We start from the raw sequence: 13,306 nt of genomic DNA, 5'->3' as shown, positions 1-13,306 counted from the left end.
ACCAGAAAGTGTGGAAATGCTCAAAAAACGAAAGAACAGAGGCATACAAAGGAATACAGGAAGCAACCTGGTGGAATTCACAATGACCGAAGCCGGAACAATATGAGCAACAAAATCAATAAGTGTTTTTGGATTCATATTCACAGTATAAAACAAATATACATGAATGCATACTAACATAAGTAAGTGATGCAATAAATATGTACATGGGAGGATTCCCAAATAATTTATGTAGGTACTTCCCCTCCAGGAGCTGTAGCTTAATCCCCAGTCCCTGGAATGTGGGCTGCATTTAGTGACTTGCCTTCCAATGAACAGAGTGTGGTAAGAAAGAAGAAAAGACCTTTATTAAGTAGAGAAACCTGGCAACATTGCCTTAACCAAATGATGAAAGTTAATTTCACCAGTGACAAATCATGTTGATAGCATGTGTGATGAGAAGGGCATTTTACCTCAGTGGTATCTTGTTCTAAAACCTATAATCCCAGTGTACAAACATCAGACAACATCAGACAAACCCTGGTAGAGCGACGTTATACCAAATACCTAACCAGTATTCCTCAAAACTATCAAGGTAATGAACAATGAGAAAGGATTGTGAAGCCATCACAGACCAGAGAAGACCAAGGAGATATGGTGACAAAATGCAGTGTGGCATCCTGGAAGGAACCCTGGAACAGAAATAAAGGACATTAGTGGATTTAATGAAATCCAAAAAAATTTAGAATTGAATAATAATATATCAATGTTGGTTCTTGGTTGTAACAAATGTAATTTGGTAGTTTAAAATGTTAACAAAAGAGCAAACTGGTCAGGCGTATATGAGAAATTTCTGTTTACCTTTGCAACTTTTCTGTAAATCTAAAATTATATAATAAAATAAAGTTTATTGGGGATCCCTGGGTGGCTCAGTGGTTTCGTGCCTGCCTTTGGCCCAGGGCATGATCCTGGGGTCCTGGGATCGGGTCCCGCATCGGGCTCCCGGCATGGAGTCTGCTTCTCCCTCTGCCTGTGTCTCTGCCTCTCTCTCTCTCTCTCTCTCTGTCTATCATAAATAAAAATAAATCTTTAAAAAAAAATAAAATAAAGTTTTTTTTTTTTTTAAATCTGACAGGTTTGCCTGCTAAGATCTAATTTCAGATCTTTTTATTTTAAGGATTTGAACATCTATAGTGTAAAATATATATATAACACCAAGAAAAATATTCAGCAATTATAAGTTTTATTTTAAAGGAAATTTAAAAAAAGGAAATAAAATTTGCATATAAGCTATAGGAAGATTAATTTGTGTATATATAAGATGGAATACTAGATTGTTTTAAATTACTTGTATTATCTGCATTCTCTTCTTAGGTCCTTCCACTGGAAAATCAAATGAAAGAATCAAAACGCTTTCCCCAAGCATTGAATATTGGCATGGGAATTGTTACAACTTTGTATGTAACATTAGCTACCTTAGGATATATGTGTTTCCGTGATGAAATAAAAGGCAGCATAACTTTAAATCTTCCCCAGGATGTATGGTAGGTATATATGAGTTTGTTAATCCTAGTTTGTATATTTCACACATATAGCTTACTAGTATTTGATATTAAAGGTGTATTTTTGGATTTATGGTTTAAACATTTAGAATTTTTATTGTGATTTCTTATTTGTGTAACCTAGAATATTTTTATACTTTTCAGAGGAGACCGTCTGTGATTTTACAGATTCATTTGGGATCCTTTAAAACGATTAAAAGTTTTTAAAAAATTAAAAATTGTAGGATGTTCCAAATTTGAGTAACATATGAAAGTAAAACATGAATTCTTTTAATATAGACTCACTATAATAAAAAATGTAATACTTGCTGCAAAAAATCCAACACTCTAGGTTCCTGATAAAATGATAAAACCCATCATTATTAAAAAACAATATGGTGCATCTTAATATTCACTTAAATTTGGAAACCATATTCTGCAAAATGATGCAATATAGAGGGTTTTTCCTTTTTCCAGAGATTGGTCTCTGGAGATTTTAGAAAGGTATTGGCAGCAATTACCATGGAGACGTGCTCCCTTATTCGTTAAATTGAAGGTAACTCCTTAGCTTTGATAAATACAAAGAAGAAATGTTAAATTGCTGATTTAATTAATGTCACACTGCTCCTTTAGCTGCTTGGATAGAAGTCTGTGAAACTTGAAATGTTTTTTAATATTACATGTTCTGACTGGCTTCCTGTTGATAGTTTGAGAGTTTATCTTTGGGTTTTTCTTGGAGTTGAAAATACTGCAAGAACAAATCCACAAAGGAGAGCATTTGTGATAGAGAGAATATACGTAGAATAGTTTTCAGGCTGCACATTTGTGATAGAATATACCTAGAGTAGTTTCCAGGTTGCACAATGGGCACACATGCAGTGGGTTCTTTTTTTTTTTTTTTTTTAATTATAGTTCTACTTTAGCTATGGCACGTTTTATAAATATAGTATTTCACGATGGGAAGGTGTCAGATATCATACATTTGTTTCAGACTAGAGACATGCCTACAAACAATTTTAAGCATTTATTTCATTAACTTACATTATGGTTGATTATATAATTTTGTTTCCTCCAAATATGCCCCTTTTTGTAGTAGTTTAATACAGGCTAGAAGCTTAAATGGCTTAAGAGAGTCAAGGTTAAAAATTATGGTAGCATGGCATAGTTCTTTTTCTCAAATACTATATAATATCTAGAAAACAGAGTGGTATTTTTCCCCACTTAGAATAATGGTCAGAATAAATCTGAAGAATAATTTTATAAATAGAACTGACAAGTACTTTTAGTGTCAAATATAAAATGTAGATGGAGGGATCCCTGGGTGGCTCAGCGGTTTGGCACCTGCCTTTGGCCCAGGGCACGATCCTACAGTATACCAGGGGGCAGTAGAAAATATGGGTTTTTATGTAACATTTTACTTATACTTATTGCAATACTTTGTGTGGGTGGCAGTGAGTTTTAAAATAGTTTTTCATGGGCCTTAAATATTATTTAAAAGTTGTTTATGTTCTTTTGTGTCTTCAAAACAAGTTCTTAGAACTTTAAGAAAGTTTTTTATCTCTTGGAGAGATAGTTTACAGGGTAGATTCTTGTTTCAGCTCTTCAGTTTTTAAACTGAGTACGTAGCTGCCTGCTTAAAACCAAAATGAGGGGCAACCTGTGTGGCTCAGTGGGTTAAGCATCTGCCTTTCAGCTCAGGTCGTGATCCCAGCATCCTGGGATAGAGCCCTGCGTGCTAGGCTCCCTGCTTGGTGGGGAGTCTGCTTCTCTCTCTATCCTTTTTCTCTGCTCATGATCTCTCTCTGACACATTCTGTCTCAAATAAATAAAATCTTTAAAAAAAAATGTGCCAAATGCTGATAATATCTATAGAAAAGTTGATTAGAGAAAAATAGAGTGATTGAAAATATAGATGTCAACCATACAAACTAGTAGGTTCTTAAAACAGAAAAGTCAAAATAGAACAATTGATCAGTGCTTTCTTAAACACCTTTATTTCTATATTACTTTTCTTTGATAATTAGCATATATATTAGCTTTTAAAAGACTCATACCATTTTATTTCCCATTTTTACTCTGTAATACCTAATTAATATTATTGACTTGCTTTAGTAATAACCAGATTCTTAGCCTATATAACTTGTTTTAAATCGATAGAAAAATAATTATCTTATATGCATAATGATGTATTTTTAAATATATTGTTAACTGTATTTAAAAACCTGTAAGTTAAAATACAACTAGAACAAAAGGAATGTACTAATAATAAACTGATATTCATTTGTCTACAATTACATATCAAATTTTTTTTTTTACATATCAAATTATATGAGGCAGGAGTCTTGGAGTTATTCTGTGCATTGCAGTAACTTGACCATTTATATTTAGACTTTAAGCCTTAAAGCTGAGAAATCTATCCTGAAATCATTTTAAAATTAGTATTTTATTGTTGCTAGCCCTAAGGAGTTCCTTCTTTAATTATGTTTGTGGTATTTTCAAATCTATTTCAACTCAACTTTTTTCCTTTCTCTTACTCCTATGAGGCATGTATTATAGGAGGAAACTTCGGGAATTCCTTCATGCAGGGCCATAGTTTAGAGAACTGTTGATAATCTTTGCTACGTTAGGTCTTAAGACACCAGAAATAAGCATAAAGTCTAATGTTGGCCTTTCTTTACCAAAAGTGGAATATTTCATGTCACTTTAAAATGATTTTTTCTTAAGAAAGAAACACCCTTCCTTTGCATAGGCCTTGCAGGTGGGAAAGCAAGACTCTTAAGGGAAATTAGGGCTCTTGAGGAAATTTCTGCCTCGAGAGGATGTGTGTGTTAACCATAACCCCAGAACAGCGGAACATTCAATCCATGGTCTCTTGGCCAGTTGTTTCCTAAAAGGATACAAGAGAAATTGTTTTTTTTTTTAAGCTGTTGTAAATATTCCAAATTTCAAAAAAACAACATAATTTATTATCTGTAACCCAAGAGAGTAGATTCTATAATGCTCTGAGTCCTGTTATTCTACATTTTCTGTCATTATCAACATTTAAAATGTATTCTTTTGCCAGACAAAAGGAAGTTAACCAAAGTCTCTATTCAGACATGTATAACTGATTCTGACAAGATGTTGTCTACAATGGAGAAATCTAAAGATATTTATAAAACTGAACGTTGCTATACTGTTGTGAAATACTGGGCATCAACCCAACCTAATAAACTTTATTCCCCTATTAATGCAACTTTAGCATAGGTGGAATTCCTATAGAATCTGGAGAACTTTTTAAGTTAAAACCATTTAGATGCCCTCCTTTTGGACCTAAGAACAATGACATTTTTGGAACTAATGACATATATACCAAGATTTTTAAGCAAAGAGAACTGTAACTCAGAGTCCAATGTGAAGTTTTCTTCTATATATAGATCAATAAGTTTTCAAAGAGATAGAGTATGCTCAGTTATTGAAAGAAAGTTGAGAAAACATTAACTCTTCATGGGACACAGCCTAGCCTTTAGAACACTGGTTTAGCCTAAAATAGAATCTTAGCAGCAATATTCCCAAACCTTTGCATTGCCACATGCAAGCTCTCTAGGCTTGTCAAAATGAACTGTTCACCTGTCATCTAAAAATTGAGTAGAGATCAGCTGGATTTATTTATTTTTTAATAAATAAGCATATAATTGGTAAGATATTGGCCTAAGTTTCTTTTGGATTTCTTGCCTATCCAAATATTACAGATAAAAGAAGAAAGCCAGATTCATATTAAGACAACAGTGTGGGTGAACATGTAAGGCATTATGTTAAGTGAAATAAGCCAGGCAAAGAAAGAAAGATACTGTGTGGTATTACTCATAGGTGGAATCTAAAATTATATATATATAATTATATATATATAAAAATATATATTTATATATATATAAATATGCCTGGGTGGCTCAGTTGGTGAAATGGTCAGCTCTTGATTTCAGCTCAGATCATGATATCAGGGTCCTGGAACAGAGCCCCAGGTCAGGCTACACACTCAGCAGGCAATACTGCTTGAGGATTCTCTCCCTCTCCCTCTGCCCATCCTCCTGCTCACATCCTCCTGCTCTAAAATAAGTTTTTTTAAAAAATTAAAAAATATGTAGAGCTCACATAAGCAGAGTAGATTGACAGTTGCCAGGGGACTGGTGGATGGGGAAAAAGAAGAGAGTTTGATAGAAGGGTGCAAACTTTTAGTTATAAAATGAATATGTTCTAAGGATCTGATGTATAATGTGGTGACTGTTGTTGATAAGAGTGTAGTGTATAACTGAAATTTGCCAAGTAGAACCAGTGTTCTCACCAAAAAGAGAGAAAAAAAAAGCAAATATGTGAGGTGATGGATCTGTTAACTCAGTAGTGGGAATCCTTTCCCAGTGTATACTTCTATCAAATCATGTTTTACACCTTACCTATATTACGTTTTGTCAGTTATACCTCAATAAATCTGGGGAAAAAAGAATGACTGAATTCTGAAATATTTTTTAACAGGTTATATCAATCAGTGAAAATTCTATATTCCTTTGGCATCTTTGTGACATATTCAATTCAGTTCTATGTTCCGGCAGAGATCATCATTCCTATGATCACATCCAAATTTCATGCTAAATGGAAACAAATCTGTGAATTTGCAATAAGGTCCTTCTTGGTTAGTATTACATGTAAGTATGACTACATATTTATATCATAATTTTTTCTTGTTGAATTTCATATAATGAAGCTAAAGTATATTTTTTAATATTTTAAAAACAATTTTATTTATATAGCTGAGATACTTTCTGGGTTAAAATTTTGTTATTCTATTACTGTAAAAGAAAAATATAAACCAGATATTATCATGATTAAAGGAAACAATCAAATTATTATCTTGAAAACTACATCAGTGGTGATTAAAATATAAGTATATTTAAATTAGATGCATAAGGGACTCATTGTTGATACACATTTTACTTGGGTTTTAGTTTTCCTCAGGTTTTTTATTTCTGCTAACTTTTATATATTTAACAGTTGAACTCTCCATGACTACCTATAGAAATGGGTTTTGTTTTGTTTTTATCTTTAATAATTTCAGTGGCTAATTTTACTTATTATTCAATGTGTGCAATCTAGTCTTAAGGTTTCACATTATAAAATGCCTCCACTGGAGAGCACTAATCACAGAGACCTGTGGAAAAGCTTGGTTTTGGTTGGAAATAGTGGGAGTTTTGAGGTCACACCAACCTGATGATTCAAACCTGCCACTCACCTGCTGGTGTCTTTAGACAGGTTACATACCATCCATAAGCCTCTCTTTCTCAACTGTGAAGTTCATGGCATTTTTATAGAGTTTAAGAATATTAACAAAGTAGCCAGAAGTTATCATTGTCACCATTATTACTGTAACCAAAAGTATAAGATGACCATAGTCCTGAACAAACGATTACCTAGAATGATACCAGAAACATTGGAAATTGGTCAGCTTTCTGTGCAAGATAGGAGTAACCATTGTGGCCCAGTCAAGGCAAGAGAATGAGAGAGCTAGGAATTCAGGCCAACTTATAAATAGCAGTGAACACCTTAGAGTGGAGCTTATGGCCTAGATTTAAAGAAATGGCAAAGCTGAGAAAAGTAAATTAAACCTACTTTCCAAAGTAATCATTTAAATGAATTATAACAACAATAAGGTAAATCATATTGAGGAGTGAAGACACAAGCCCCTCTTAGGGTGACTAATAAAACATTCAGTGGGAAAAAGTTATTTTAAGACTTTTGAAATACTTTTTATGCATTGTTTTTGTTGATATTTTGACAATTGTACTAAATAAAAAGGCTATTTTCATGAGTCCTTTTATCATAGATGTAAGACCATTCTATTCTGAAAATGTATCTCCTTTTAAAATTAGTTATGGAGGTTCACTTGAAGGAGCTTGAAGAATGTTAAAGGGATTTAGTAACTTGGGATGTTTCAGTAACTTCTCCCACTTCCACGCTTTGTTATGTCAAAGCTACCTGTGTGCTGAGGCACAGACCACACCACACATCTGCTACTGCCATTTATTCCCAGAAGCCTGGGCCTTTTCTCAAGAGCTGAGTTCATGGCACAGAGAATTCATGGCCAGTTTTTCTTCACTTCTCTCTTTTAGTTGAAAATAGTTAAAGCTACTCAGCAGCATGTGAGGGTTATATTTACAGCATGCTTTGGACAAAGAGAACACAAACCAGTTTGTCTTACCTTCTACTTCACTGGGATACATCGTTGGACACTGAGCCTCATTTGAGTCTTTGGCACATTCTTCCAAATTAAAGTAAAAGCCAGCTGATATGCATGACAGGACTGTTGTTTATCTGTTCATTAAAGCACTTGAGGAGAGGGCGGGGCAAGATGGTGGAGGAGTAGGGTCCCCAAGTCACCTGGCCCCACAAACTTACCTAGATAAATTTCAAAACATCCTGAACACCTACGAATTCGATATGAGATTTAAAGTGAGAACAGCTGGAACGCTACAGACAGAAAAGCTTTCATTTCTAACAAGGTAGGAAGGCAGAAAAAAAAAATTTTTTTTTAAAGAATAAAGTGGGAGAGGGGAACCACAAGTAGGGCTAGAGCGGAGTGGTAAAAGCCTCTAGGGCAGGAAGGCCCAGCCCTGGGGAAGCAGGAACTTTTAAAATCCACACCAGAGTTTTCCATGAAGGAAAAGTGCTCAGCAGGGAAATCGGGCACAATCGCAGGAGGGGCAATGAGGCCTCAAGATTCCCAGACTCACTATAAGTGGAGGGGTGCCCAGGGGAAAGCTCACCACAAACCGCGGCCCAGTAAACGGCTGGAGCCCCGCAGCCCTCGGGGCATTTGGGAGAAGCTCATCGGTTAGACAGCCCTGGACAGAAGTGGCTGTACTCCGTTACCTTCAGGACAGGCAGTCCACAGGAGTGTGGGTCCAGTGACACAGAACCCCAGATTCCAGGGCGCCCAAATGGACAAAGCCAGCAATCCTGTGTTTCCCTCAGGACAGGCAGAAGTGGGGAGGGCACAGGAAAGCAAGAACTCTCCTGCTGCTGGGTGCCCTGCAAGCTGTGCAGATCAGGGCACCCACACCAGCCCTCAAGAGCATCTAAGCCAGTGCAGACTGGGAGACTGCACACTCACAGGGAGCTTGACTCCTTAGCTGGAAATCTGGCCACCACCATTGTTGTTTTTCCTCTGTTTCACCTTGTGCCTGGGAGAGCCGGAGCCACCAGGGAACAGAGGCCTCCTGGGGTCAACAGCTCCTGCTTGAGCCCAGGGCAGCTCCCCCAGGTACACACACCTGAGACTCAGCACAGCAGGCCCTCCCCCAGAAGACCAGGGGAAGAGCAAGTTTATTGACCAAGCAGCTCTGGAAAGTATGAAGTATATAGTTCTAGTATATAGAACTAGAGGGCCCTTTTTCCCCCCTTTTTACTTTTTATATTACAACTCCTTTTTATATCAGACTAAAAATTTCCAATAATTTTTCTTTTCCCACCTTAACTACAATATTTTACCAGCTCTTCATTTTTAAGTTTTTTTCCTTTTTGACTTTCATATTTATACAATTACATGTCTTAGATATATTTTTCACTTCTGGATTCCCTACAACGTATTCAGTTTAATTTTGGTAGTTATACAAGATACGGGTTTTTGTATTTTGTTTTTTCTGCCTCGTTTTGTTTTACAATGGTGGAAGTTGGTACCTTCTAAAACATGACCAGCATGCACCCAGAACCAAGTCGAACACCATGTTGGTTCATTCTGTGAGATCATATTCTCTCTTCTTTCCAATTCTTCCCCCCTCTTTAGTCTTGTTTATGCTTTTGTGGTCAGTGTTGGGGCTTTATATAAATATTACTGGTTTATATAAATTTGGGATTGAGCATCTTCTAACATACAGAACAAAATCTACTCAGAACCAAGAGGATCACCCTCTAGGACCCTCAGGTAGATTACATTTTCTCTCCACTACCACTCCCTCACCACCACCATCCCCCCTCTTTTTTCTCTTTTCCTCTTTACTTTTTTTTTCTTCATTTTTGGTTTTTGGGTTTTTATTTTTACTACTTTGTTTTATTTATTTTATTTATTTTTTTTTTAATTTTTATTTATTTATGATAGTCACAGAGAGAGAGAGAGAGGCAGAGACATAGGCAGAGGGAGAAGCAGGCTCCATGCACTGGGAGCCTGATGTGGGATTCGATCCCGGGTCTCCGGGATCGCGCCCTGGGCCAAAGGCAAGCGCCAAACCACTGCGCCACCCAGGGATCCCTACTACTTTGTTTTAAAATTTGTTTTTCACTTTAGTGCTCCTTTTGTTTTGTTCTTCTTTTTCTTTTATTTTCTGGTCTCTGAACCAGAAAATAGGATATATTTTACTTAGGTTGTGGTTGATATTTTTGATTCAGCCCACTCATACAACCACTCTGCACTGGACAGAATGACTAGAAGGAAGAATTCATCACCAAGGAAAGAACCAAAAACAGTACTCTCTGTCACAGAGTTACAGGATTTGGATTTCAATATGATGTCAGAAATTCAATTCAGGGCAGCCCCGGTGGGCAGCGGTTTGGCGCCACCTGCAGCCCGGGGCATGATCCTGGAGACCCAGGATCGAGTCCCACGTCTGGCTCCCTGCATGGAGCCTGCTTCTCCCTCTGCCTGTGTCTCTGCCTCTCTCTGTGTGTTGCTCATGAATATATAAATAAAATCTTTTTAAAAATTTAAAAAATGGTTTAAAAAAAAAGAAATTCAATTCAGAAGTACAATTATAGGGATACTGGTGGCTCTGGACAAAAAGCATAAAGGACTCTAGAGACTTTGTTACTGCGGAATTGAGATCTAACCAAGCCAAAATTAAAAGTAGATTCATCTATTAAAAATTAAAATAGATTAGTCTAAAACTAGAGATGCAGTCCAAACTGGATGTTCTCTAACTACTAGTGTTAATGAGGTGGAAGAAAGTGAGTGACATCTAAGACAAGTTAGTGGTAAGAAAGGAAGCTGAGGAAAAAAGAGAAAAACAATTAAGAGCCCATGAGGAAAGGCTTAGGGAAATAAATGATAGCTTGAGAAGGAAGACTATACATCCAATTGGGATTCCAGAAGAAACTGAAAGAGAGAGGACCACAAAGTATATTTGAACAAATCATAGCTGAGAACTTCCCAAATCTAGGGAAGGAAACAGGCATTCAGATCCAAGAGATAGAGAGGAACCCCCCCAAAATCAATAAAATCCATTCAACACCTCGACATTTAATAGTGAAACTTGCAAATTCCAGATGAAAAGAAAATCCTTAAAGCAGTAAGAGATAAGAGATCCCTAACTTATAGGGGGAGAAATATTAGATTAACAGCAGACCTCTCCACAGAGACCTGGCAGGCCAGAAAGGGCTGGCAGGATATATTCAGGGTCCTAAATGAGAAGAACATGCAACCAAGAATACTTTATCCAGCAAGACTGTCATTTAGAATAGAAGGAGAGATAAAGAGCTTCCAAGATAGGCAGAAACTGAAAGAATATGTGGCCACCACCCCAGCTCTGCAAGAAATATTAAGGGGGACCCTGTAAAAGAAAGAGGAAGCCCAAAGAAATAATCCACAAAAACAGGGACTGAATAGGTATTATGATGACACTAAATTCACATCTTTCAATAGTAACTCTGAACGTGAATGGGCTAAATGATCCCAGCAAAAAACACAGGGTATTGGACTGGATAAAAAAGCAAGCCCCATCTATTTGCTGTCTACAAGACTCATTTTAGACCGAAGGACGCCTCCAGCCTGAAAATGCAAGGTTGGAGAACCATTTACCATTCAAATGATCTTCAAAAGAAAGCAAGGGTAACCATTCTCATATCAGATAAATTAAAGTTTATCCCAAAGACTATAGTAAGAGATGAAGAGGGACACTATATAATACTTAGAGGGTCTATCCAACAAGAGGACCTAACAATCATGAATATTTATGCCCCTAATATGGGAGCTGCCAAGTATATCAATTAATAAAGAGATGCTTAGATAATAATACACTAATAATAAGAGACTTTAACACGGCACTTTCTGCAAATGACAGATACTCTAAGCACAACATCTCCAAGGAAACAAGAGCTTTGAATGACACAGTGGACCAGATGGATTTCACAGATATATACAGCAGTTTGCATTCGACCACAGCTGAATACACATTCTTCTCAAGTACACATGGAACTTTCTCCAAAATAGACCACATACTGAATCACAAGTCAGGTCTCAGTTGATACCAAAAGATTGGGATTGTCCCCTGTATATTTTCAGACAACAATGTTTTGAAACTAGAAATCAATCACAAGAGGAGATTTAGAAGAAACTCAAACATGTGGAGGGTAAAGAGCATCCTGCTAAAAGATGAATGGGTCAACCAGGAAATTAGAGAAGAAAGATTCACGGAAAAAAAAAATAAAAAGATTCATGGAAACTAATGAAAATGAAGATACAACTGTCCAAAATTTTTGGGATACAGCAAAAGCAGTCCTAAGAGGGAAATACATGGCAATACAAGCCTCCCTCAAAAAATTGGAAAAACCGCAAATACACAAGCTAACCTTACATCTAAAGGAACTAGAGAAAGAACAGCAAGTAAAACCTACACCAAACAGAAGAAGAGAGATAATAAAGATTCAAGCAGAAATCAGTGAAATAGAGACTAGAAGAACTGTAGAAAAGATGAACAAAACCAGGAGTTGGTTCTTGGAAAGAATTAATAAGATAGATAAACCACAGGTCATCCTTGTTAAAAAGAAAAAAGACTCAAATTAATAAAATCATGAATGAAAGAGGAGAGATCACAACCAATACCAAGGAAATACAAATGATTTTAAAAATATATTATGAAAAAAATAAAAAATATATTATGAGCTGCTATATGCTAACAAATTAGGCAATCTAGAAGAAATGGATGCATTTCTAGAAAACCACAATTTACCAAAACTGCAACAGGAGGAAATAGAAAACCTGAACATGCCAATAACCAGCAAGGAAATTGAAGCAGTCATCAAAAACCTCCCAAGACAACAGTCTACGGCCAGATGGCTTCCCAGGGGAATTCTATCAAACGTTTAAAGAAGATATAATACCTATTCTACAAAAGTTGTTTCAGTACTTCCAAACTCGTTTTATGAGGCCAGCATTACTTTGATTCCAAAACCAAAGACCCCACCAAAAAAGGAGATTTATAGGTCAATATCCCTGATTAACACATATGCAAAAATTTTCAACAAGATACTACCCAATAAGGATCCAACAGTACATTAAGTGGATTACTCACCATGATCAAGTGGGATTTGTCCTTGGGATGCAAGGCTGGTTCCACTTAAAATAATCAACGTGATAGATCACATCATCAAGAGAAAAAAGAAGAACCATATAATCCTCTCAATGATGCAGAGAAAGCATTTGACAAAATACAGCAGCCATCCCTGATTAAAACCCTTCAAACTGTAGGGATAGAGAGAACATTCCTCAATATCTTAAAAGCCATTTATGAGAAACCCACAGCGAATATCATTCTCCATGGGGAAAAATTGAGAGCCTTTCCCCTAAGATCAGGAACACAACAGGGATGTCCACTCTCACCACTGCTATTCAACATAGTACTAGAGGCCCTAGCCTCAGCAGTCAGACAACAAAAAGAAAAGACATTCAGGTGACAAAGAAGAAGTCAAACTCTTCCTCTTTGCAGATGACATGATACTGTGTATAGAAAACCCAAAAGACTCCACCCTAAGATTGCTAGAACTCATAC

At 36.4% G+C, this 13,306-nt stretch overlaps 1 protein-coding gene across 2 annotated transcripts in view; it reads left to right on the top strand.

The window, feature by feature from the left end:
- SLC36A4 (solute carrier family 36 member 4) overlaps window positions 1-13,306 on the top strand; it is a 58,289-nt gene that overhangs the window by 35,047 nt on the left and 9,936 nt on the right. For both annotated transcript variants that reach the window (XM_072726173.1, XM_072726172.1), the window contains 2 exons: window positions 1,354-1,523; window positions 6,030-6,199. In XM_072726173.1, the coding sequence (XP_072582274.1) occupies window positions 1,354-1,523; window positions 6,030-6,199 (340 nt within the window). The remainder of the gene's footprint in view (window positions 1-1,353; window positions 1,524-6,029; window positions 6,200-13,306) is intronic.

Source organism: Vulpes vulpes, chromosome 11 (assembly GCF_048418805.1).
Source record: "Vulpes vulpes isolate BD-2025 chromosome 11, VulVul3, whole genome shotgun sequence".
In the NCBI taxonomy this organism is placed as follows: domain Eukaryota; kingdom Metazoa; phylum Chordata; class Mammalia; order Carnivora; family Canidae; genus Vulpes; species Vulpes vulpes.
This window is presented reverse-complemented; position numbering and strand designations above follow the sequence as displayed.